Below are 26,908 nucleotides of genomic sequence, written 5' to 3' on the forward strand. Positions count from 1 at the left end.
TCTGAAATCTCATAGACATAGCGGGTACTGCAATAAGCAGCTAAAATTAGCATAAAAAAGCTGAAAAGAATCGCACCAAAAACGCAAGGTGTGAACAAATACTGCTCTCAGATGAGGTAGCAAAAACCTGGTGACAGAATCCCTTTAAGTGATTATCCTGTAGATTAAAAAAGTCAAATAACCCCTATTGGACAGTTTTTAGTTGAGTAGTATTAATTTCTGGACTCCACAGCTCATTTTTGTTTTTGTGCTTTCGTTTTACTTTGCTTTTCTTCCAAAGACCATATTTATTGTATGATGCTGTTTTTAGAAGTTTTTTTTAACATGAATAACTTCTGTAACTTTTTTACTGTAACCGCACAATACAATGATACAATTCTGTCATGTAAGAAAATCAGATCATATTAAGATGACACTTGACTCAGACTCTGAGAGGGTTTGAGCCTAGTGTCATTAGAGTATTCGAGCCTTGTGACCTTGGACTAAGTCTCTTTTATGATATGAGTCTACAGAACCTCTTCTGATGTCATTAGAATATTCGAGCCTTGTGACCTTGGACTAAGTCTCTTTTATGATATGAGTCTATAGAACCTCTTCTGATGTCATTAGAGTATTCGAGCCTTGTGACCTTGGACTAAGTCTCTTTTATGATATGAGTCTACAGAACCTCTTCTGATGTCATTAGAATATTCGAGCCTTGTGACCTTGGACTAAGTCTCTTTTATGATATGAGTCTATAGAACCTCTTCTGATGTCATTAGAATATTCGAGCCTTGTGACCTTGGACTAAGTCTCTTTTATGATATGAGTCTACAGAACCTCTTCTGATGTCATTAGAATATTCGAGCCTTGTGATCTTGGACTAAGTCTCTTTTATGATATGAGTCTACAGAACCTCTTCTGATGTCATTAGAATATTTGAGCCTTGTGACCTTGGACTAAGTCTCTTTTATGATATGAGTCTATAGAACCTCTTCTGATGTCATTAGAATATTCGAGCCTTGTGACCTTGGACTAATTCTCTTTTATGATATGAGTCTACAGAACCTCTTCTGATGTCATTAGAATATTCGAGCCTTGTGACCTTGGACTAAGTCTCTTTTATGATATGAGTCTATAGAACCTCTTCTGATGTCATTAGAATATTCGAGCCTTGTGACCTTGGACTAAGTCTCTTTTAGGATATGAGTCTACAGAACCTCTTCTGATGCTCCATAGATACTTCTGGGTCACGCAGAGCGCAGTGTGAACCGGAGAGTCTGCAGAGCCGTGACATCATTGAGAAGAGGAGCAGAATGTGGCTGGATCCAAGAGAAGAAGGTGGTAACATAGTAACATAGTAACATAGTTAGTAAGGCCGAAAAAATACATTTGTCCATCCAGTTCAGCCTATATTCCATCATAATAAATACCCAGATCTACGTCCTTCTACAGAACCTAATAATTGTATGATACAATATTGTTCTGCTCCAGGAAGACATCCAGGCCTCTCTTGAACCCCTCGACTGAGTTCGCCATCACCACCTCCTCAGGCAAGCAATTCCAGATTCTCACTGCCCTAACAGTAAAGAATCCTCTTCTGTGTTGGTGGAAAAACCTTCTCTCCTCCAGACGCAAAGAATGCCCCCTTGTGCCCGTCACCTTCCTTGGTATAAACAGATCCTCAGCGAGATATTTGTATTGTCCCCTTATATACTTATACATGGTTATTAGATCGCCCCTCAGTCGTCTTTTTTCTAGACTAAATAATCCTAATTTCGCTAATCTATCTGGGTATTGTAGTTCTCCCATCCCCTTTATTAATTTTGTTGCCCTCCTTTGTACTCTCTCTAGTTCCATTATATCCTTCCTGAGCACCGGTGCCCAAAACTGGACACAGTACTCCATGTGCGGTCTAACTAGGGATTTGTACAGAGGCAGTATAATGCTCTCATCATGTGTATCCAGACCTCTTAGGTGTAGGTAGGTGTATATTAATTCACACACTACACTACATGCACGTATATACACGTTTAGTGAAAAGAAACCTCATGGGAGTGCTTCTTGAATGTGAGTCACGCAATATAAAGGAGCATTAGATATTTTAATTCATTTCAATCTTGGAAAGGTCTTTAAAATATCCGTGTCTCAGATATGTCCAAGTAACCTCAACAGAACACAGCATTAAAAATAACTGCATTGATTTAATTTATAATATTGCTCAAAAATATACAATGCATCTTCACAAAAATGAACCATCTGAATTAAAAACATTAATATATTAAATAACACATGGAAAACACTGTAAAATATGCAGATGATGCGTACAGATGCCACGGTTACATTCAATTTATTTAACATTTTTATGATTATTAGCTTAAGTTAAAATATACAAAAAACAATCCACAATCCAGTGACATCTTCATGTGGCATTCCCAAAGCACGGTCAAGAGATGTAGCAAAAATGTTTTCAGAAATCCATATAAATATAAGTTACAATATAAATACCATAGTAACAAGACTGCAAAAATTGAGGTGATATCTATCACCACAAATCATCCACGTCAATAACTTTCTCTAGAACCCCATTTCTAAAATTGGTACATCCAGGCGGTACGATCAAGCCAGGTAAATAGTTATGCGGGTTTATGGTTTCTTCTGTAATTAGTTTTAAACTTTTATTATATTAGGTTAATTTAATTTAAGTATGTAATCTTGAACATTATTTCAATCTGTATTTCAGAAAGGAACACGGGTCGCTTAGGTATAAGAGAATAGTAAGGCCATGGTCACACGTTCAGTATTTGGTCAGCATTTTACATCAGTATTTGCAAGCCAAAACCAGGAGTGGGTGAAAAATGCAAAAGTTATGATGTGTTTCTACTACACTTTTCCTCTGATTGCTCCACTCCTGATTTTGGCTTACAAATACTGATGTAGAATACTGACCAAATACTGAATGTGTGGACATGGCCTTAAAAGTGCTGAAAACCCAGCAGAGCAAAAATAAGTACGAACATCAGCTTGTAGTTATATGAAATCAGGCTTCCTTGATCTAATAAACCCACTGGTAGAGTGGACTTGACAAATATATTGGGCCTGATTCATCACTGCATGTTCGCCGGTTTTTTGGTATGAAAACCTCTCAATTAGTAACTTTTAGATTTGTAATAGATTCCTCAATCAATTTGTACCTTTTTTAAGTTATTTTTGTTGTTTAGATAGTTTTCAGATTTTATGTCAATGGTGATTTTCCAGATGTTTTCGACCGATACAGCAAATGCAATTTTTTGTTGCAAAATTTGTACTTTAATCCCCCCCCCCTTCCTGCAGTGATTTATGCCAGTCAGTTTTGGGGGATAATGTGTTACTTTTTTGCTCTAAAAAGTTGCAGAACGGGTCAAAGAAAAAAAAAAGATTGTGTTTGATTTTGTGCAAAATTAATTAAGCTATTTTGAGGAGTTTGGCGAAAAATTGGCAACTAATAGCACAAGAGAAAGAAGTGGATTAAAAAATGCAAATGATGAATCGGAGTCATTGTGTTTCACACTTTGTATTGGTCCCACAGTCTGCATGTATATTCACAATTCAGCAGGTATAAAGCTGACCCCTCTGATCAGGGTCTGATCAGAGTTTGCCTTGGTGATCTGAATTCTGTTATCTACACTCAGATCAGCTAAGGCTACATTCACACTAGCGTCAGGCCGACGTACCGACGCATGCTGTGAAGTAAAATCACAACAGGGGCAGCGGATGCAGTTTTACAACGCATCCGCTGCCCCATTGTAAGGTCTGGGGAAGAGGGGGTGGAGTTCCGGCCGCTCATGCGCGGTCGGAAAAAGCAGACCCGACGGACAAAAAAACACGTCGCATCCGTCACATGACGGATGCAACGTGTGGCAATCCGTCGCAATGCGTCACTAATGAAAGTCTATGGAGAAAAAAACGCATCCTGCAGGCAACTTTGCAGGATGCGTTTTTTCTTCAAAACGACGCATTGTGACGTGCGTCGAACGACGCTAGTGTGAAAGTAGCCTTAGATGTAAGAAATGTGTCTGTTTATAGAAGCCAGCATAATTGTGAATGCTGCTCTGTGCTTTAATACAAGCTGTGCCTAAGACCAGGGACACAATAACTTACAGTATAGCATCTGATGACATTGGGCTCAAACTCTGCTGCGAGCGTGCGCCGAGTGTCAGTGCTCTGTGCTCCGGTCCTGTCGCATGTGATAATTGCAACACAGGTGCGGAGGAGGCGGAGAAAGTCATTTCTCCATCTTTTTTATTGCGATCTGATTCTCACAGCGATTCTCAGCATGCTGTTATTGTTCTTTCACGCCGAATCGGCATGAGAAAATAATCTCAGATCTGCGCTGGTCGACTGTTATGCAATATTTTTTCGCATAGCACTTGGCCATGTTATACGCTCGTGTGACTCCAGCCTAAGAATCAGTATAGGACCTATAAAGCAATAAACTGTTTCTATCCATATAAACTGTAAAGTTGTCTTCAAAGGGGAGCTGTGACTATAAATAAACTAACCACTTTAAGAAATATACTAATATTACTTCAATAACTAAAACCTTTGAAGATCTCAGCCTTCAAGATAAATTGGTGGAAATAATTGCATCAATTAAATGGCCTGCTGAAGTGCTGATCACAGCTTGAGGCCGGAGTCACACTAGACTGTGATAAAAAATCGCATAGCACTCGGCCCAATGTTAATCTATGGGGCAGCTCCTATTTTCCGTTGTTTTCTCGGCCGTATTCAGGATCCGAGTGAAATCATTCTGCGATTGTCAGCGTATCTTGGCCGAGAATCGCCAATGCAAGTCTATGGGTGCGAGAATAAAATGGATTACACACGGACCATCAGTGTGACTTGCGAGAAATACGCACCGATGTTCTATAGAAAAGCCGGCAATTCATTGCGGTGTACAGTAAAATCACACTGACAGGTTAGAATAGAACAGATAAAATTAATGTCTACACATAGTATAGGGATATATATATATATATATACATATATATATATATATATGTCAGTGAGACGCACATATATATATTTATATTTCATATAGCGCTAGATAGCAGAAAAGCCGGTAATTCAATTTTTTTTACATATTCCGCACTATTAATGTTAGAAGTGTCTCTGTGCAAAATTTGGGGGCTCTAGCTGTTAAAATAAAGGGTTTCTCTCTAGGTTATTAATATCTGCCCTCAGTCACTGGCTTTCCCACTCTGGCGGAGAAAATTGCGTGGGAGCCCACGACAGTTTTTTCCGTGTTTTAACCCTTTATTTTAACAGCTAGAGCCCCCAAATTTTGCACACAGACACTTCTAACATTAGTAGTGCGGAATATGTAAAAAAAATAAGGGATATAAAATGGTTTACTGTATGTAAACCATGTCTCATATCATGTCGGGTTTGATAAGGAGATAGCAAAAGCCGGCAATTGAATTACCGGCTTTTCTGCTATCTAGCGCTATATGAAATATAAATATATTTATATATATGAGTCTCACTGACATATATATATATATATATATATATATATAAACTGTATATATGTTCTTACGAATATTTGAGTCTATGGATCCATTCTATGTCCATTTTGCAAGCCGGTGAAAAAATCTCGCCATACGGATGACACACGGATAATTTTTGGAGAAAAAATCTCATCCTCGCATTGAATACGGATCACTGTTCAGGAAATTTTCTGCGTATCTCAGCCATCAAAAACGGACCGTATTTTTATACGTTGTGTGTGACTCCGGCCTCAGAAGTGAATTTCGTACTCTCCAACAATCTCCTGAGAAACAAAAAGCAATCTCAGTCTTAGGCCACATTCACACATTCAATATTTGGTCAGTATTTTACATCAGTATTTGTAAGCCAAAATCAGGAGAGGAACAATCAGTACAAAGGAAAAGTCCAGTAGAAACAGGTTACCTCTTCGGAATTTTTCACGCACTCCTGGTTTTGGTTTACAAATAATGATGTGAGATGCTAACTGAATACTGAACTTGTGAACATGGCCTTAGGCCTCATTCACATGTCCCATTTTTCTATATATGAGAAAAACTGACTGATTATTCTGCTCAGACTCTGATTAGAGCTTCATCAGACTTTGTTCAAAGAGTGGTTTGAGTAACATAGTAACATAGTTAGTAAGGCCGAAAAAAGACATTTGTCCATCCAGTTCAGCCTATATTCCATCATAATAAATCCACAGATCTACGTCCTTCTACAGAACCTAATTGTATGATACAATATTGTTCTGCTCCAGGAAGACATCCAGGCCTCTCTTGAACCCCTCGACTGAGTTCGCCATCATCACCTCCTCAGGCAAGCAATTCCAGATTCTCACTGCCCTAACAGTAAAGAATCCTCTTCTATGTTGGTGGAAAAACCTTCTCTCCTCCAGACGCAAAGAATGCCCCCTTGTGCCCGTCACCTTCCTTGGTATAAACAGATCCTCAGCGAGATATTTGTATTGTCTCCTTATATACTTATACATGGTTATTAGATCGCCCCTCAGTCGTCTTTTTTCTAGACTAAATAATCCTAATTTCGCTAATCTATCTGGGTATTGTAGTTCTCCCATCCCCTTTATTAATTTTGTTGCCCTCCTTTGTACTCTCTCTAGTTCCATTATATCCTTCCTGAGCACCGGTGCCCAAAACTGGACACAGTACTCCATGTGCGGTCTAAATAGGGATTTGTACAGAGGCAGTATAATGCTCTCATCATGTGTATCCAGACCTCTTTTAATGCACCCCATGATCCTGTTTGCCTTGGCAGCTGCTGCCTGGCACTGGCTGCTCCAGGTAAGTTTATCATTAACTAGGATCCCCAAGTCCTTCTCCCTGTCAGATTTACCCAGAGTGTTGTCCAAAACATAATTTCTCCACCTTCTGCATTCTGATAGTCTTTAAAAATCGGACCACACTCCAGTCTGATTTTTTCATGGACCCATTGACTTGCATTACCAATTTTGATCTGACCCTTGGATCAAAATTGAACATATGTCCGCAATTTTCTGTATACCTCTCAGATAGCACTTGTACGGAAAAAATTGACATGTGAATGAGGCCTAACTGAAAAGCCATGGTGGGTTTTATGAGTGACATGACTGAGGGGTTGGATTCACTTCTGGGTGGTTGGATTCACTTCTGGTTTACCATTACAATTGTAACTGTTAAAGAACCCAAGGGTTCCTCAGCTCTGGGCCAGAGGAGAGCACAGTTACAAATATAATTGTTTGCTGTGGAGGACCTGTTCTGTCCTGAGTTCTGCAGCCAGCTCATTCATTTGAATTGATCTTGTGTAATTCTTAATTTCTCCTGTGGAGGTGCTGCAGAGAATGTGGACAGTTACTGCCGGATTTCCCTATAGCATGGGGAAACTGGGTGATCAAGTTATTGTCAAGGGAACCTTCTGGCAAGTAGAGATTGTCTGAAGTGGAGAATCCTTTTAATCTGGGAAACCCATTTAGCTAGGGAAAACATTACTGGTGACCAGTGATGATTGCTGGTGCTTATTGGATGTGTGGCCTGAGGTGACCCTGTGAAACAAAGTTCACGTGGTAATGCGGGAAAGGAGGAATTGTCTTTACTGCATTTTTTAGGTTTTGATCGGATTATACTTTTAGATGTTTGTGATGCAAGTATGTATAATTTATAACATTCAATTTAAAATCTACATATGTTCTTCAGTAACTATACTTTTCTTTATCTCACACAAATTTTGAGTTACGATATATATTCTCTCCATTCACATCTACATTTACATAAAAACCGTACCTGCTAACAGAAAGCAGCAAATTGTGGGAGATCAAAGGATAATTAGCTAGTTAGATATTTCCTGTTAAAAGGGGCTGTGAATGAGATGTTTATTTTTGTATCAAAACTGATTTTATTGTAGTCGCCACTGCCACGTACTTTGAATCCGCCCTTATTCAAATTATTCAAATGGATAGCAGCGGATATGCAGTACCCGGCAGCAGCCACTAGACAGTAAAAACTTAGTGTTGTTTGGCTTCGCCAACACTAAGAACTGCTGATCGGTAGAGGTCCCGGGTATTGGGCTCTCATCAATCAGATTTTGATGACCTATCCTTGGGATATAAAAGTGGTGGAACAGCCCTTTAATAAAAAAATTAGGAAGCAAGAGCAAGGTCGTCTCATGAACATCATAGAGGCATATGGACCTCATCTTTTATATATATATATATATATATAATCCAACGTATGATGTAAAAAATCCAGCAAACATGCTGAAATTTACATATGGACCACTGGGTTATGAGAGTCCCCAGTGGGCCATATGTATATTTCATCATGTTTGCTGGATTTTTTACGTCACACGTCCTCATGTGTGATAAGTTTATCCCCGCTCTGGCCGCATTTTAAGATACTCTCTTTAAAAGGATTTTGGGGACATATATTTTTCTTAACTAATTGCATGGAATTTGAAGCCATTTTTTTTGCAGTGTTTGCCTTCTTTAGCCTGTGGTGCACTTGCGGTTGCTGGGTGCAGAATGACTTATCAGGGTATCCATTAGGCTATGTTCGCACGATGCGTTTTTGTGGCGTTTTTCCGCAGACAAAGCCTGCCCTGTTGGCAGTGAAGAAGGTGCTTACAAAAGCAGGTTTTACTGCTTTTTTGCTTCATATTTGCTGCTTTTTTTCCTGCGTTTTTGTCGTCTCTTGTATAGGCTAATAAGGTTTAGTCCCCCCCTCCACAAAAAAAAATCATGATGCAACTTTTAAGGTTCTTGCACCCAAAATGCAGCAAAACCTGATACCCTGCATTTTTTACGGTGTTTATGCTGCATGTTTGCACTTACCTATTACTTTCTATGGGTGGAAAACGTTGACAAAACTCTGAAAGAGGTTACATGCTGCAGTTTGCAAAAACACAGCAGTTTTCAAAATCAGTCAGGAAAAAAAACAATGCGCGTGCATGATATTTCTGAAATCTCATAGCTTTTGCTGGCACTGTAGAACACAGCTTAAAATTTGCATAAAAACATGCAACAAATTAAAAAAAACGCAGCAAAATCACAGCGTGTGAACATAGCCTAGCTCTCATCTGTTACTGGAGTGGAACTTGAACTACTCTCCACGGTCAACCAAGTGTTTCAGTGTGGAAAAATATGATGTATAAAAACAAGTAATAACTCAAAATAGGTACAATAAAACTAAGAAAAAGAATGTATAATGATATTATGTAGTTTCATACTGTGAATGTTGGTAGAAATGGAAAAACTCTTCACGTATATCTGAAGTGTTTCATGGTATCTCTTGAAATCCTCTTAATTGAAGGCTGCCCCATACTAGAACATGGATTACCAAGAGTTCAATCACAGATACATGGAGTAATCTGAAGTACAGTAAGATGGATGAGGTATTCCTCATGTAAAATCGTGTTACTTTATACCCTTTTATTTCCTTTCCTTACAATGAAAAATAAATAGTTGTATATCGGATACGTCTATAGTGTCCGGATAGAATATCCCACCCTGGTTTCCATCATAAAATCTTGAAGGCGGTCTTTGATTTCCATAGTTTACACTTTTATCTCCGTCAGTCAGTAATACAACACGTTGACTCTTATAACATGACCTTATAATCACAGACAGCTATCATTTTCATTAACAGACGATTTATCTAACGCGGGCAATCCTACAGTCACCAAAGAATAGTCATTTGTTTTGGTTTTGGTTCCCTTCTTCAGGTTCTTCATTTGTGCTAGCTGCAGTTGGCTTGAGTTGTATGCCAGTGCTGGGATGGTGTTCACTAAAATTAATTGTAAAGGCTTCTTTTCCTCCCTGTACCGGCACTGAATATAGCGCGAGAATGCAGAACGGTAGGTTTTGTTGAAAAGTGTATAAACCAGTGGATTTACTGCTGATGATAGGTAACCAATCCAAACAAATACTTTCAACAATTCTCCAATAACATGCTTGTTGCATAAGTCCTTGCAGAACACAGCCATCACATTAGTGATGAAAAATGGACACCACATAATCACAAAGAGGAAAAACACAATCCCCAGGACCTTGGAGGCTTTTTGCTCATTGCTGATGGACTGCATAGTTTTTCTTCCATACGGAGCTAATTCTTTTGGCAAAGAACGCTGAAATAGTTTCTCAGATGAAAGAGATGTTTGCGGGAGGAAACTGAACAACGCAAGCTTGCTCTTTGCCCCCAGGTTATTGAAACACAGGTCAGCTTCTTTCTGGAGTGATTTTATAGTTAAAAAGTATGTGACCACCATTATGATTAGAGGAATGAAAAAAGCCACAAAGGAACCAACAATGATGAAGAGATCATCAGATAAAGAACAGTTTTCTTGGTTGAATACTTTGCTGTCGTCCTGGAGGCCGAACACAGGCACTGGCATGGAGATACCTGAAGAAAACATAAGAAAAGTGGTAAATATTAATAGTTCTGGAGGCTGAATATAAGGCTACGGCCATGTTAACACGTTTACTATTTGGTCAGCATTTTACAACAGTATTTGCAATCCAAAACCAGAAGTGGAACAATTAGAGGAAAAGTAGAATAGAAACACGTCACCACTTCTGTATTTTTCTCCCACTTCTGGCTTTGGCTTACAAATACTGAGGTAAAATACTGACCAAATACTGAATGTGTAAACGTGGCCTTGAGAAGACCACCAACCTTGCACATTTGATGTAGAGTCACACTACCTGGTCTGCTTCGATTGCTTCACATTACCGCCATTGCAGAGACCGGCAGTGGTAAGTTTGAATCACGTCTCTCCTGCCTTTACTCTGCAGCTAAAGCATGCTTTATTCGTAGCCTAGCACCTTTTGTCACTGGGTTGGCCATCTTGGATGCAGGACAACTGATACACTGGCCTCAGCAGACTAATCTGGAGCCAAAGGGAGGGTACCAATTATGATGACCACACATGACAAATGCATTGTCACTTTTCAGTGTTAGGGTGGAGGGTTGCTTTAACACTGCTGACAGCTGCCCTCCAACTATCATCTAGAAGAAAGGTAATTGTGACCACTTATCCTGGGGTGACTTCCCACTCAGCAAAGCTAACATTAACTTCACACACTAGGCATCAAGCAAGGAAGAATGGTCATGATCACATGCAGACATATTATGACACCATTGCATTGGGTTGTACTGCAATTACTGTATATAGAAATCAAAACCCTTGCATGCCAAAAGTCAGTGTGTCACCTCACTACATATCTCCCACCATGGGTTTTATATATATATATAGTTGTTAGACACATTCTATTTTATTGTGTTTTTAGGATAAACAGATAATAGCCCACAGTGTCAACCATATACTCGTTCACTTAAAGCAGCAGGAGAACATGCTGATACTGTGAGAGCTGAGAATGTTTTACTTTGTGATTACAAAGCAAGAGAAAAACAGCAGATGTCATGATGTAAAGATCACAACCAAGAGAAGTTTGCAGATAGATTGTAGTGGATAGAAAGAATAGGATTGTCTGTGAAAACATATTAGTGATATAAGGATACTAACTGAATTTATTACCATCTACACAGATGAATATTGTCGCATGGTGCCTGTACAAACAAGCACTTTCACAATTAACTGCTTATTCAAAAAAGCAGCTGTTCTTGAGGATTTAACAGTTTTGTTTGCATCTCGTTTCCTAGGAGACCGACCATCACTGCTGACTAGCTTGCAAGCACTTCGCGGAAACTTTTTAGGATTAGGAGATACTGTACAGGGGCACTACAGAAATCCAGTCCAGTTCCAGTTGCAAAATATTGCTTAGAAGCTTGTAAGCTCTGCACATGGTCTGCTGTCTAGTGGCGGTGATTGGTCTCCAAGATGGCGAGCTGTAAAGAAAAGGATTAATAGCTGAAAATTTTAATAAGCTGTGATTTGCTACACTTTTTGTAATTAAAACCAACCCTTTAACTATTTTTAGGCATATTTATATTATTACATAATGTAGTAGGAGTGTGCAAGGAAAAATTTGGCAGCCATATCATAGACTCAACATGTCCCTGCGTTAGTGTTTGTTTCCCTTCCTTATCCTTTACATGACTTTTGGGCCATTTTCCACACTCCCTTGTTCCATGGGAAGGAGAGTGGGACTAGCGATGGCTGGTCCCCCTCTAATGCAAGGGGTCAGGAATTAATATACACTGTCCTAAACTATAATTTGTTGTTCAGTACTTTAACCAGACATTCCCACAAGTTCACATGATAGTATTAACCCCTTTACCCCCAAGGGTGGTTTGCACGTTAATGACCGGGCCAATTTTTACAATTCTGACCACTGTCCCTTTATGAGGTTATAACTCTGGAACACTTCAACGGATCCCGGTGATTCTGACACTGTTTTCTCGTGACATGTTGTACTTCATGATAGTGGGAAAATTTATTTGATATTACCTGCGTTTATTTGTGAAAAAAACGGAAATTTGGCAAAAATTTTGAAAATTTTGCAATTTTCCATGTATGAATTTTTATGCCCTTAAATCACAAAATACTTAATAAGTAACATTTCCCACATGTCTACTTTACATCAGCGCAATTTTGGAACCACATTTTTTTGTTAGGGAGTTATAAGGGTTAAAAGTGGACCAGCAATTTCTCATTTTTACAACACCATTTTTTTAGGGACCACATCACATTTGAAGTCATTTTGAGGGGTCTATATGATAGAAAATAACCAAGTGTGCCACCATTCTAAAAACTGCACCCCTCAAGGTGCTCAAAACCACATTCAAGACGTTTATTAACCCTTTAGATGTTTCACAGGAATTTTTGGAATGTTTAAAGAAGAATGAACATTTAACTTTTTCACAAAAAATGTATTTCAGCTCCAATTTGTTTTATTTTACCAAGGGTAACAGGAGAAAATGGACCCCAAAAGTTGTTGTACAATTTGTCCTGAGTACGCAGATATCCCATATGTGGGTAAACCACTGTTTGGGCGCATGGCAGAGCTCGGAAGCGAAGGAGCGCCATTTGACTTTTCAATGCAAAATTGACAGGAATTGAGATGGGACGCCATGTTGTGTTTGGAGAGCCCCTGATGTGCCTAAATATTGAAACCCCCACAAGTGACACCATTTTGGAAAGTAGACCCCCTAATGAACTTATCTAGATGTGTGGTAAGCACTTTGACCCATTAAGTGATTCACAGAAGTTTATAATGCAGAGCCTTAAAAATAAAAAATCATATTTTTTCACAAAAATGATCTTTTCACCCCCAATTTTTTATTTTCCCAAGGGTAAGAGAAGAAATTGGATCCCGAAAGTTGTTGTACAATTTGTCCTGAGTACGCTGATACAACATATGTGGGGGTAAACCACTGTTTGGGCGCATGGGAGAGCTCGGAAGGGAAGGAGCGCCGTTTGACTTTTCAATGCAAAATTGACAGGAATTGAGATGGGACGCCATGTAGCGTTTGGAGAGCCACTGATGTGCCTAAACATTGAATCCCCCCACAAGTGACACCATTTTGGAAAATAGACCCCCTAAGGAACTTATCTAGATGTGTGATGAGCACTTTGACCCACCAAGTGCTTCACAGAAGTTTATAATGCAGAGCCATAAAATAAAAAATCATATTTTTTCATAAAAATGATTTTTTCACCCATTATTTTTTATTTTCCCAAGGGTAAGAGAAGAAATTGGACCCCAAAAGTTGTTGTCCAATTTGTCCTGAGTATGCTGATATGTGGTGGGGAACCACCATTTGGGCGCATGGGAGAGCTCGGAAGGGAAGGAGAGCCATTTGGAATGCAGGCTTAGATGGAATGGTCTGCAGGCGTTACATTGTGTTTGCAGAGCCCCTAATGTACCTAAACAGTAGAAACCCCCCACAATTGACCCCATATTGGAAACTAGACCCCCCAAGGAACTTATCTAGATGTGTTGTGAGAACTTTGAACCCCGAAGTGTTTCACTACAGTTTATAAGGCAGAGCCGTGAAAATAAAAAATAATTGTTGTGGAAAAAAAAAAGTTTTTTTAGCCCTCAGTTTTGTATTTTTCCAAGGGTAACAGTTGAAATTGGACCCCAAAAGTTGTTGTCCAATGTGTCCTGAGTACGCTGATACCCCATATGTGGGGGGAACCACCGTTTGAGTGCATGGCAGAGCTCGGAAGCGAAGAAGCGCCATTTGTAATGCAGACTTAGATGTATTGGTCTGTATTCATCACATTGCATTTGCAGAGCCCCTGATGTACCTAAACAGTAGAAACCCCCCACAAGTAACCCCATATTGGAAACAAGACCCCCAAGGAACATATCTAGATGTGTTGTGAGAACTTTGAACTCCCAAGTGCTTCACTACAGTTTATAACACAGAGCCGTAAAAATGAAAAATCCTTTTTTTTCCACAAAAATTATTTTTTAGCCCCCAGTTTTGTATTTTTCCAAGGGTAACAGTTGAAATTGAACCCCAAAAGTTGTCCAATTTGTCCTGAGTACGCTGATACCCAATATGTGGGGGGAACCACCGTTTGGGCGCATGGCAGAGCTCGGAAGGGAAGGAGCGGCATTTGGAATGCAGACTTAGATGGATTGGTCTGCAGGTGTCACGTTGCATTTGCAGAGCCCCTGATGTAACTAAACAGTAGAAACCCCCAACAAGTGACCCCATATTGGAAACTAGACCCCCCAAGGAACTTATCTAGATGTTTTGTGAGAACTTTGAACCCCCAAGTGTTTCACTACAGTTTATAAAGCAGAGCCGTGAAAATAAAAAATCCTTTTTTTTCCACAAAAATTATTTTTTAGCCCCCAGTTTCGTATTTTTCCAAGGGTAACACTTGAAATTGAACCCCAAAAGTTGTCCAATTTGTCCTGAGTATGCTGATACCCAATATGTGGGGGGAACCACCGTTTGGACGCATGGCAGAGCTCGGAAGGGAAGGAGCGGCATTTGGAATGCAGACTTAGATAGATTGGTCTGCAGGCGTCACGTTGCATTTGCAGAGCCCCTGATGTAACTAAACAGTAGAAACCCCCCACAAGTGACCCCATATTGGAAACTAGACCCCCAAGGAACTTATCTAGATGTGTTGTGAGAACTTTGAACCCCCAAGTGTTTCACTACAGTTTATAACGCAGAGCCGTGAAAAAAAAATATTTTTCCACAAAAATAATTTTTAGCCCCCAGTTTTGTATTTTCCAAAGGTAACAGGAGAAATTGGACCTCAAAAGTTGTTGTCCAATGTGTCCTGAGTACGCTGATACCCCATATGTTGGGGTAAACCCCTGTTTGGGCACACGGGAGAGCTCGGAAGGGAAGGAGCACTGTTTTACTTTTTCAACGCAGAATCGGCTGGAATTGAGATCGGATGCCATATCGCGTTTGGAGAGCCCCTGATGTCATAAGCACACAAGAAACAGAAGCCACCAAAAATGTCCGCACACCACCAGAGTAATATGTAAAAAATACAAAAGCTTTATTGGTAACATCATTTAAAAACATTTAAAACCATGTACAACGCCCTCCGTACATACATAGTTATAATTGTGCCCACTGCGTGCCGCAAAGAATACCATATAATAATGGACCGTATGCACAACCGTCCATAAATCCTAAATACAATATCAAGATAATATTAATAAACAAACTGTATAATATACCAGCATAGCATGGACAGTTCAAAATAATGAAAGCCTGATAGCAAAAGCCGCCCCATCATAATACATGGCCCCCCGCACACTGTCCCTATAAATCCAGGGAGTATAAAGTAGAATAATACCCTAGACAAGAGAGCAAGTGTCTCCAAAATGAACCAACATACCCAGTAAGATCGTGAGCCACAGAAAATGCAGAGGCACAAAGGTATGCGCTTGAGAGGCACCAAGGAGCAGAGGCTCAGTTATGAGGCTAGGCTACCGCAGGGCAGTAATAACCGGAGGGAAAGGCCAACAGCTTTGTCAGGGGAAGTGGCTGTACCATATCCAATGAGGCTTTTAAATACCTGATAATTGACTGACTTGCCTGATCCAATCTGTAGCTGGCCGGAAATGGAGACCGGAAAACCGGAAATGATGCAAAGAAGGGCAAAGAATAGGTACGTACTGAGTATAGAGTAGCGCATGCGCCGGCAAGAAGGTCAGGCAGCACAGAAGGTATCGAGGAGCTGGATTACAAATGAATGAATACCGCGCAAGCGCAGCTCCCGGGAGCAGAGATGGTGACAGTTCTGAACACACAACTGTCAGCATATCCGGAGCAAGCTGATAATGGGCGCAAGGAAGGACCTACATCGAAACCAAGGGGTAACGGGAACAAAAAAACGCCAAATGAAACTTGGTATGATAGTGAGATATGGCCTAAGGGGAAGAATTGTAATATTGAGGCAAAGAAATACAAAATACAGTTACAAATAATACATGCAGATAACATTGCTATACCATCAACCAATAATTTTTTTTTTTTTTTGTATATGCTTGGATTTTTCTAAACACCTTATGGTGTTTGTTCTTGGGCTTGGCAGCACACGGTTTATTCTAGCCTTTTGTTATTAGAGTAGATACTTAATATATTCAGTGGCTTGTCTGTATCCTTGTGGTTGGCATGGATTGGAATGCTAGGGAAGCGGCATGGAAGGCCTCGGCCTCTGCAGCATTTATGGAGACTACTGGTAAAGGTCCGGATTCGGATTTTGCACCTATGTATCTATGGAGCTTACTGCAGCGCAGAAACATGGTATTAGATTACTTTGGAACATCAGGTGTCTGGAGGAATACTTAAAATTAAATTTAGTACCAAGGGGATTAAGGATATCCATCTTCCCAGCATGGGAACCCTCGGGTACCTTCCGCATGACATAGGAGGAAGGGTTGCTCCGTTGCTCAGAAATCCTAATCAATATGCTTATTGCACATGGTAGGGAACTGTTGGTACAGGTGAAGACTGAAATCAAGGATTTGGAAAGCAGGCTCAGTAAATTTGATGAAGTATCACAAGTCCAGCCCTTCAAAGTGAAACTTAAAGAGGGACTAGACAGATATGATAAAGAAATTATGGATAAGAAAAGATCCAAATTTTTGAGGGATAAATCGGATTTTGATCAAAATATTGCCTATAAATGGAGACATCAGGGTAATCAACGCCGGGGACCTAAAAGTGGACAGGGTCCAATCAATTCCTCCCGGAATATTCCAACAACAGATGGCCCCTCGTCAAGTGATTTTTTATCATCCGCGGAAAGCGACATAGAACCAGGACCCGGACCAGGCGAGGGCGCGGGAGACATAGGTCTCTTTACCCGGATCACCAGGAACAGGGGATACAGACCCCCATATCACAACAAACGGAGGAAACAACACAAGTGATCCCGTCAGCGACTAATAATGATGGTGAGTCGGCTAATCGGACTGAGCATGACACACTGCAGATCGTTAATTTGTCCCAATATCAATTAACATCTATAGAGATGGCAGTATTAAGGAGAGGTTTGACGTTTTCGCCCGCACAAAGTACTGATAAATTCACTCTGATCAAAGATCTTTTTTTGTTCTGTAGGAAAATTGTCCTACAGGTTTTGAATAAACAGCCACACAGGTTTTCTTCTTTGGATCAGACTGAACACAGAGTTTTCCAGGACCTAATGGAGCTTCTGCAAGAGGGTGAGTCCAGTACAGGTAGGCCCAAATTTCCTCACAAGAACAAGTCTTCTGTATGTCCACCCTTATCTATTGTACCATCTGTTAAGATCTTCTTCGAGATGGTTAAACAAGATATTGAAGCATTACCCCCTAAGACAGGCGTTAGGCCTAATTTAACTCCTCAGGAACAACGGACCCTATCTGGCCTAAAATCTAATAAGGAATTTTTAATTAGGGAGGCGGATAAGGGGGGTAATGTGGTCTTGTGGCCTCATGAACTATATCTCGAGGAAGCAAATAGGCAGTTGAGTAACCAGCAATTCTACCGCAGATTACCTTCCAATCCTACGGGGGTGTTTTCTATCAAATTGAGAGCTCTCATGATAGGGCGTTCGAACTGGGAGTCATCAGTACTAATGAATGGGACTTCATTTGGGTAGAGGAACCAATCATATCTACGTTTTACATGTTACCCAAAGTACATAAGAGCATTAACAAACCTTCGGGTCGACCAATTGTATCTAGCATTGGGAGTCTCTGTGAAAAGGCGTGCACATATATTGACTTTTTTTTACAGCCATTTGTACTTAATTTACCATCCTACACCAGAGACTCCTCACACTTTATCAGCAGATACAAGGGGTTGGACCTGTTACCGGGAGAAATTATGGTTACTTGTGACGTAGAGTCTCTCTACTCGAACATCAATCATGATGATGGCTTACGGGCGGTGACGTTCTTTCTTGATCAACAAACCAACTCGGACAGAATGCATGACTCCTTCATTATTGATTTACTAAGTTTTATTTTGAGACACATTTTTTTCTTATTTGACAGGACTTTTTACATCCAGACATCCGGTGTGGCGATGGGGGCACGCTGCGCCCCAGCCGTTGCAAATCTTTTTTTAGGGTGGTGGGAGTTCACGTTCGTCTATGTCTCCAACCTATTCACCAGCAAGGTACGGCATTGGTCGCGATTCATAGACGACATTTTCTTTATTTGGTCAGGTTCTATTGAGGAATGTCAGGAATTTTTGGACGACCTCAATCATAATTCTCTCGATATTTTTTTGACTCACCAGTTCTCTTCCGATGCAGTTCAATTCTTGGATTTGGAGATCAAATGTCAGAATGGCAAACTATCTACCTGCCTGTATCGGAAACCCACAGCGGTCAACAGTCTGCTGGAATATCGCAGTTTTCACCCAAGACACACGAGGGATGGGATTCGGAGAGGACAGTTTCTCAGGGTGAGAAGAAACTGCACCAATGATGAGGACTTTCGGAGGGAAGCGCATGATCTTACGGAACACTTTAGGAGGAGAAACTACCCTAAGAAATGTATCTCTCGTGCCTACCAGGGAGCAAGATCACAGTCACAGGATACCTTGTTGGTTTCAACGAAGAAGAAAACGGACAATTTTGCACGTTTTATCTTGGGATATCATACCCAGTGGAACCAGGTAAGGAGTATCCTGAATAATCACTGGAGAATTTTGACCACTGATACACAGACGGCACAGGTAGTAAGCCCATGACCCTTAGTGACTGCCAAAAGGGCCCCTAATTTTAGGGACATACTGACGAGGAGCCACTACACCAGGCCCACCCATAGACTCAACCGGGGTATTGTCCTGAAAGGATCTTTTCCGTGTGGGAATTGTACTGTATGTCCCTACATGCATCCCACATGTGATTTGTTCATTAATCCCACCGATCAGATGTCACATAAACTTAGGTCCTACATCAATTGTAGAACATCTAATGTCGTCTATGCCATTATTTGTACTTGCCCTCGTATCTATGTAGGCCAGACTTCACAGGAGCTGCGCCGAAGGATACAGGAACACTTTTCAACGATCCATACAGCGGCGGCTGATAGGGATAAGGGCAAGACTCTAACCACGGTGGCAGCCCACTACCTGACTCATCATGCTGGGAGTTACGCCAACACGAGGGTGATTGGTTTGGAACACCTTAGGACCTCTGGTAGGGGTGGTTCACTACACAAGAAACTGTTGCAGGTAGAGTCCCGTTGGATTTACCTGCTCCACTCCGTTACACCCTATGGGATTAATGAAGATCTCCTCTTTACAGGTTTTCTTGGATGATCTTCCTTCCCTCTTTGAATATCAGCCTTACACTTCGTTGGGTGGTGCATATAACCCAGTGACCTATGTATAACTGGAGAATCGTACTGGCTGGTGAACTAGGTTACGGAGACTCTTGATCATTATCTTTAACTTTGGAAGAAGGATTATTATGGACTATCAACAAGGCATCTTATGGGATCTTTCCTTTTCTGATTTGGATGAAGCCTTTCTGCATATGGAGTCTGGAGTACATATGGACTTTTATTGAATATACGGCGGAAATACAGATATGGATGTGCACCCATATTGATCTATGAATTTTCTGTGATACTATATTGTTGGAATCTATGCTTTTATAGTGTTGTTTTACTATTCTTATATACAAACAACTGGATCCCGGTTTAATTTTTTGATCCAAATGTATATATATAGTTATTTCAGTAACATTGTTTAATGGTATACCCATTTATCCACATAAGTATTCTTGTCTATCTGCTATTTATGCATTTATTGGTTGATGGTATAGCAATGTTATCTGCATGTATTATTTGTAACTGTATTTTGTATTTCTTTGCCTCAATATTACAATTCTTCCCCTTAGGCCATATCTCACTATCATACCAAGTTTCATTTGGCGTTTTTGTTCCCGTTACCCCTTGGTTTCGATGTAGGTCCTTCCTTGCGCCCATTATCGGCTTGCTCCGGATATGCTGACAGTTGTGTGTTCAGAACTGTCACCATCTCTGCTCCAGGGAGCTGCGCTTGCGCGGTATTCATTCATTTGTAATCCAGCTCCTCGATACCTTCTGTGCTGCCTGACCTTCTTGCCGGCGCATGCGCTACTCTATACTCAGTACGTACCTATTCTTTGCCCTTCTTTGCATCATTTCCGGTTTTCCGGTCTCCATTTCCGGCCAGCTACAGATCGGATCAGGCAAGTCAGTCAATTATCAGGTATTTAAAAGCCTCATTGGATATGGTACAGCCACTTCCCCTGACGAAGCTGTCTTTGAACAGCGACACGCGTTGGGCTTTCCCTCCGGTCATTACTGCCCTGCGGTAGCCTAGCCTCATAACTGAGCCTCTGCTCCTTCGTGCCTCTCAAGCGCATACCTTTGTGCCTCTGCATTTTCTGTGGCTCACGATCTTACTGGGTATGTTGGTTCATTTTGGAGACACTTGCTCTCTTGTCTAGGGTATTATTCTACTTTATACTCCCTGGATTTATAGGGACAATGTGTGGGGGGCCATGTATTATGATGGGGCGGCTTTTGCTATCAGGCTTTCATTATTTTGAACTGTGCATGCTATGCTGGTATATTATACAGTTTGTTTATTAATATTATCTTGATATTGTATTTAGGATTTATGTACGGCTGTGCATACGGTCCATTATTATATGGTATTTTTTGCGGCACGCAGTGGGAACAATTATAACTATGTATGTACGGAGGGCGTTGTACATGGTTTTAAATGTTTTTAAATGATGTTACCAATAAAGCTTTTGTATTCTTTACATATTACTCTGGTGGTGTGCGGACATTTTTGGTGGCTTCTGTTTCTTGTGTGCTTATGACTTTGTATATCAGCCATCAGTCTTGCACCCCCTTGACTTATCTAGTTTATTAGTGTAGTGCGCTAGCTATTTTTTGTATTTGCTTGGAGAGCCCCTGATGTGCCTAAACAGTGAAAACCCCCCAATTATAACTGAAACCCTAATCCAAACACACCCCTAACCCTAATCCCAATGGTAACCCTAACTCTGACACAACCCTAACCCTAAACCCAACCCTATTCACAACCGTAAATGTAATCCAAACCCTAACTTTAGCCCCAACCCTAACCCTAACTTTAGCCCAAACCCTAACTGTTGCCCTAAACCTAGCCCCAAACCTAACCCTAGCCCTAACACTAACCCTAGCCCCAACCCTAACCTTAGCCCCAATCCTTACCCTAGCCCCAACCCTAACCCTAGCTCTAACCCTAGCCCCAACCCTAACCCTAACTTTAGCCCCAACCCTAACCCTAATGGGAAAATGGAAATAAATACATTTTTTAAATTTTATTATTTTTCACTAACTAAGGGGGTGATGAAGGGGGGTTTGATTTACTATTTATAGCGGGCATTTTAGCGGATTTTTATGATTGACAGCTGTCACACACTAAAAGACGCTTTTTATTGCAAAAAATAGTTTTTGCGTCTCCACATTTTGAGAGCTATAATTTTTCCATATTTTGGTCCACAGAGTCATGTGAGGTCTTGTTTTTTGCGGGACGAGTTGACATTTTTATTGGTAACATTTTCGGGCACATGACATTTTTTGATCGCTTTTTATTTCGATGTTTGGGAGGTAGAATGACCAAAAACCAGGTATTCATGAATTTCTTTGGGGGAGGGGCGTTTATACCGTTCCGCGTTTGGTAAAATTGATAAAGCAGTTTTATTCTTCAGGTCAGTACAATTGCAGCAATACCTCATTTAAATAATTTTTTTATGTTTTGGTGCTTTTATACGATAAAAACTATTTTATATAAAAAATAATTATTTTGTATCGCTTTATTCTGAGGACTATAACTTTTTTAATTTTTCGCTGATGACGCTGTATGGTGGCTCGTTTTTTGCGGGACAGGATGACGTTTTCAGCGGTACCATGGATATTTATATCCTTTTTTGTGATCGCGTTCCAGTTTTTGTTCGGCGGTATGATAATAAAGCGTTTTTTGCCTCGTTTTTTTGTGACAGTGTTCACTGAAGGGTTTAACTAGTAGGACAGTTTTATAGGTGGGGTCATTACGGACGCGGCGATACTAAATATGTGCACTTTTATTGTTTTTTTATTTAGATAAAGAAATGTATTTATTGGAACAATTTTTTTTTCTATAATTAGGATTTTTTTTTTTTTTTACACATGTGAATTTTTATTTATTTTTTACTTTTTTGCATTGTCCCGGGGAGGGGGGGACATGATACTATAGGGTCAGATCGCTGATCTGACACTTTGCACAGCACTGTGTCAGATCAGCGATCTGACAGGCAGGGCTGCAGGCTTGCCAGCTCCTACTCTGAGCAGACGCTGGCAAGCCACCTCCCTGCAGGACCCGGATGGAGCCCCGCGGCCATTTTGGATTCGGGGCTTGCAGGGAGAAGGAGGTAGGAGACCCTTGCAGCAACACGATCACATCGTGTTGCTCAGAGGGTCTCAGAGAAGCACGCAGGGAGCCCCCTCCCTGCGCGATGTTTCCCTATGCCCCCCGGAACGCTGCGATCATCTTTGATTGCAGTGTACCAGGGGTTAATGTGCCAGGAGCGGTCCGTGACTGCTCCTGGCACATAGTGCCGGATGTCAGCTGCGATAGTCAGCTGACACCCGGCGGCGATCGGCCGCGCTCCCCCCGTGAGCGCAGCTGATCGCGCTGGACGTACTATTCTGTCCTTGGGAAGTAGGGCCCACCCCACATGGACAGAATAGTATGTCCAATGGTAGAAAGGGGTTAAAATATTGTCAGATTTTCATTAAAAATGGACGATTTTTAATCTGTATTGTCATCAGTATGGCATTAATTTTTATACATCAGCAGTTATTAACCCCTTCACGACATGTATGGCGCATGTCTGGTCTCCCCCTTTGATGTGGGCTCTGGCGCTGAGTCCACATCTTTTCCTGCACATCATAAAATTTCAACAGCTGACATGTGCCCCTAACAGCCGCCGGTGGAATCGCGATCCACCCACAGCTGTTAACCTGTTAAATGCCGCTGTCAATACAACAGCATTTAACATGATCACGTCGTATCACGAATCCTGCCCATCGGTGCTCATAGCAAGTGAGAATTTTTGCCACACAGAGCAGGGCTGAAGCCCTGCTATGTGTAGCATAAGCAATCGGATGATAGCAGCTTCTAGTCTCCCATGGAGACTATTGAAGCAAGTTTTAAATAGAAAAAAAAGTTTTCAAATAATAAAAAAAATTAAATTTAAATCACACCCCATTCAAAATAAAATAATAATAATAAAAAAAAAAATACACATACAGTACAGACCAAAAGTTTGGACACACCTTCTCATTTAAAGATTTTTCTGTATTTTCATGACTATGAAAATTGTACATTCACGCTGAAGGCATCAAAACTATGAATTAACACATGTGAAATTACCGTACATACTTACCAAAAAACTGAAACAACTGAAATTATGTCTTATATTCTAGGTTCTTCAAAGTAGCCACCTTTTGCTTTGATGACTGCTTTGCACACTCTTGGCATTGTCTTGATGAGCTTCAAGAGGTAGTCAGCGGAAATACATAGTAACATAGTAACATAGTTAGTAAGGCCGAAAAAAGACATTTGTCCATCCAGTTCAGCCTATATTCCATGATAATAAATCCCCAGATCTACGTCCTTCTACAGAACCTAATTGTATGATACAATATTGTTCTGCTCCAGGAAGACATCCAGGCCTCTCTTGAACCCCCCGACTGAGTTCGCCATCACCACCTCCTCAGGCAAGCAATTCCAGATTCTCACTGCCCTAACAGTAAAGAATCCTCTTCTATGTTGGTGGAAAAACCTTCTCTCCTCCAGACGCAAAGAATGCCCCCTTGTGCCCGTCACCTTCCTTGGTATAAACAGATCCTCAGCGAGATATTTGTATTGTCCCCTTATATACTTATACATGGTTATTAGATCGCCCCTCAGTCGTCTTTTTTCTAGACGAAATAATCCTAATTTCGCTAATCTATCTGGGTATTGTAGTTCTCCCATCCCCTTTATTAATTTTGTTGCCCTCCTTTGTACTCTCTCTAGTTCCATTATATCCTTCCTGAGCACCGGTGCCCAAAACTGGACACAGTACTCCATGTGCGGTCTAACTAGGGATTTGTACAGAGGCAGTATAATGCTCTCATCATGTGTATCCAGACCTCTTTTAATGCACCCCATGATCCTGTTTGCCTTGGCAGCTGCTGTCTGGCACTGGCTGCTCCAGGTAAGTTTATCATTAACTAGGATCCCCAAGTCCTTCTCCCTGTCAGATTTACCCAGTGGTTTCCCATTCAGTGTGTAATGGTGACATTGATTCCTTCTTCCCATGTGTATAACCTTACATTTATCATTGTTAAACCTCATCTGCCACCTTTCAGCCCAAGTTTCCAACTTATCCAGATCCATCTGTAGCAGAATACTATCTTCTCTTGTATTAACTGCTTTACATAGTTTTGTATCATCTGCAAATATCGATATTTTACTGTGTAAACCTTCTACCAGATCATTAATGAATATGTTGAAGAGAACAGGTCCCAATACCGACCCCTGCGGTACCCCACTGGTCACAGCGACCCAGTTAGAGACTATACCATTTATAACCACCCTCTGCTTTCTATCACTAAGCCAGTTACTAACCCATTTACACACATTTTCCCCCAGACCAAGCATTCTCATTTTGTGTACCAACCTCTTGTGCGGCACGGTATCAAACGCTTTGGAAAAATCGAGATATACCACGTCCAATGACTCACCGTGGTCCAGCCTATAGCTTACCTCTTCATAAAAACTGATTAGATTGGTTTGACAGGAGCGATTTCTCATAAACCCATGCTGATATGGAGTTAAACAGTTATTCTCATTGAGATAATCCAGAATAACATCCCTCAGAAACCCTTCAAATATTTTACCAACAATAGAGGTTAGACTTACTGGCCTATAATTTCCAGGTTCACTTTTAGAGCCCTTTTTGAATATTGGCACCACATTTGCTATGCGCCAATCCTGCGGAACAGACCCTGTCGCTATAGAGTCCCTAAAAATAAGAAATAATGGTTTATCTATTACATTACTTAGTTCTCTTAGTACTCGTGGGTGTATGCCATCCGGACCCGGAGATTTATCTATTTTAATCTTATTTAGCCGGTTTCTCACCTCTTCTTGGGTTAGATTGGTGACCCTTAATATAGGGTTTTCATTGTTTCTTGGGATTTCACCTAGCATTTCATTTTCCACCGTGAATACCGTGGAGAAGAAGGTGTTTAATATGTTAGCTTTTTCCTCGTCATCTACAACCATTCTTTCCTCACTATTTTTTAAGGGGCCTACATTTTCAGTTTTTATTCTTTTACTATTGATATAGTTGAAGAACAGTTTGGGATTAGTTTTACTCTCCTTAGCAATGTGCTTCTCTGTTTCCTTTTTGGCAGCTTTAATTAGTTTTTTAGATAAAGTATTTTTCTCCCTATAGTTTTTTAGAGCTTCAATGGTGCCATCCTGCTTTAGTAGTGCAAATGCTTTCTTTTTACTGTTAATTGCCTGTCTTACTTCTTTGTTTAGCCACATTGGGTTTTTCCTATTTCTAGTCCTTTTATTCCCACAAGGTATAAACCGCTTACAGTGCCTATTTAGGATGTTCTTAAACATTTTCCATTTATTATCTGTATTCTTATTTCTGAGGATATTGTCCCAGTCTACCAGATTAAGGGCATCTCTAAGCTGGTCAAACTTTGCCTTCCTAAAGTTCAGTGTTTTTGTGACTCCCTGACAAGTCCCCCTAGTGAAAGACAGGTGAAACTGTACAATATTGTGGTCACTATTTCCTAGATGCCCGACCACCTGCAGATTTGTTATTCTGTCAGGTCTATTAGATAGTATTAGGTCTAAAAGTGCTGCTCCTCTGGTTGGATTCTGCACCAATTGTGAAAGATAATTTTTCTTGGTTATTAGCAGAAACCTGTTGCCTTTATGGGTTTCACAGGTTTCTGTTTCCCAGTTAATATCCGGGTAGTTAAAGTCCCCCATAACCAGGACCTCATTATGGGTTGCAGCTTCATCTATCTGCTTTAGAAGTAGACTTTCCATGGTTTCTGTTATATTTGGGGGTTTGTAACAGACCCCAATGAGAATTTTGTTACCATTTTTCCCTCCATGAATTTCGACCCATATGGACTCGACATCCTCATTTCCTTCGCTAATATCCTCCCTTAAAGTGGACTTTAGACAAGACTTTACATAGAGACAAACCCCTCCTCCTCTCCGATTTTTACGATCCTTTCTAAACAGACTGTAACCCTGTAAGTTAACTGCCCAGTCATAGCTTTCATCTAACCATGTCTCGGTTATTCCCACTATGTCAAAGTTACCTGTAGATATTTCTGCTTCTAGTTCTTCCATCTTGTTTGTCAGGCTTCTGGCGTTTGCAAGCATGCAGTTTAGAGGATTTTGTTTTGTTCCAATCT

At 40.6% G+C, this 26,908-nt stretch overlaps 1 protein-coding gene across 1 annotated transcript in view; it reads right to left on the reverse strand.

Annotated features, from left to right (window-relative positions):
• Positions 1-9,292: 9,292 nt before the first annotated feature.
• Positions 9,293-26,908, reverse strand: part of HTR2A (5-hydroxytryptamine receptor 2A) — a 142,287-nt gene continuing 124,671 nt past the window's right edge. The window contains exon 4 of the mRNA XM_069760225.1: positions 9,293-10,397. Coding sequence (XP_069616326.1) covers positions 9,616-10,397 — 782 coding nt within the window. The 3' untranslated portion in view covers positions 9,293-9,615. The remainder of the gene's footprint in view (positions 10,398-26,908) is intronic.

The sequence above is a fragment of the Ranitomeya imitator genome, chromosome 3 (genome assembly GCF_032444005.1).
Source record: "Ranitomeya imitator isolate aRanImi1 chromosome 3, aRanImi1.pri, whole genome shotgun sequence".
Lineage (NCBI taxonomy): Eukaryota > Metazoa > Chordata > Amphibia > Anura > Dendrobatidae > Ranitomeya > Ranitomeya imitator.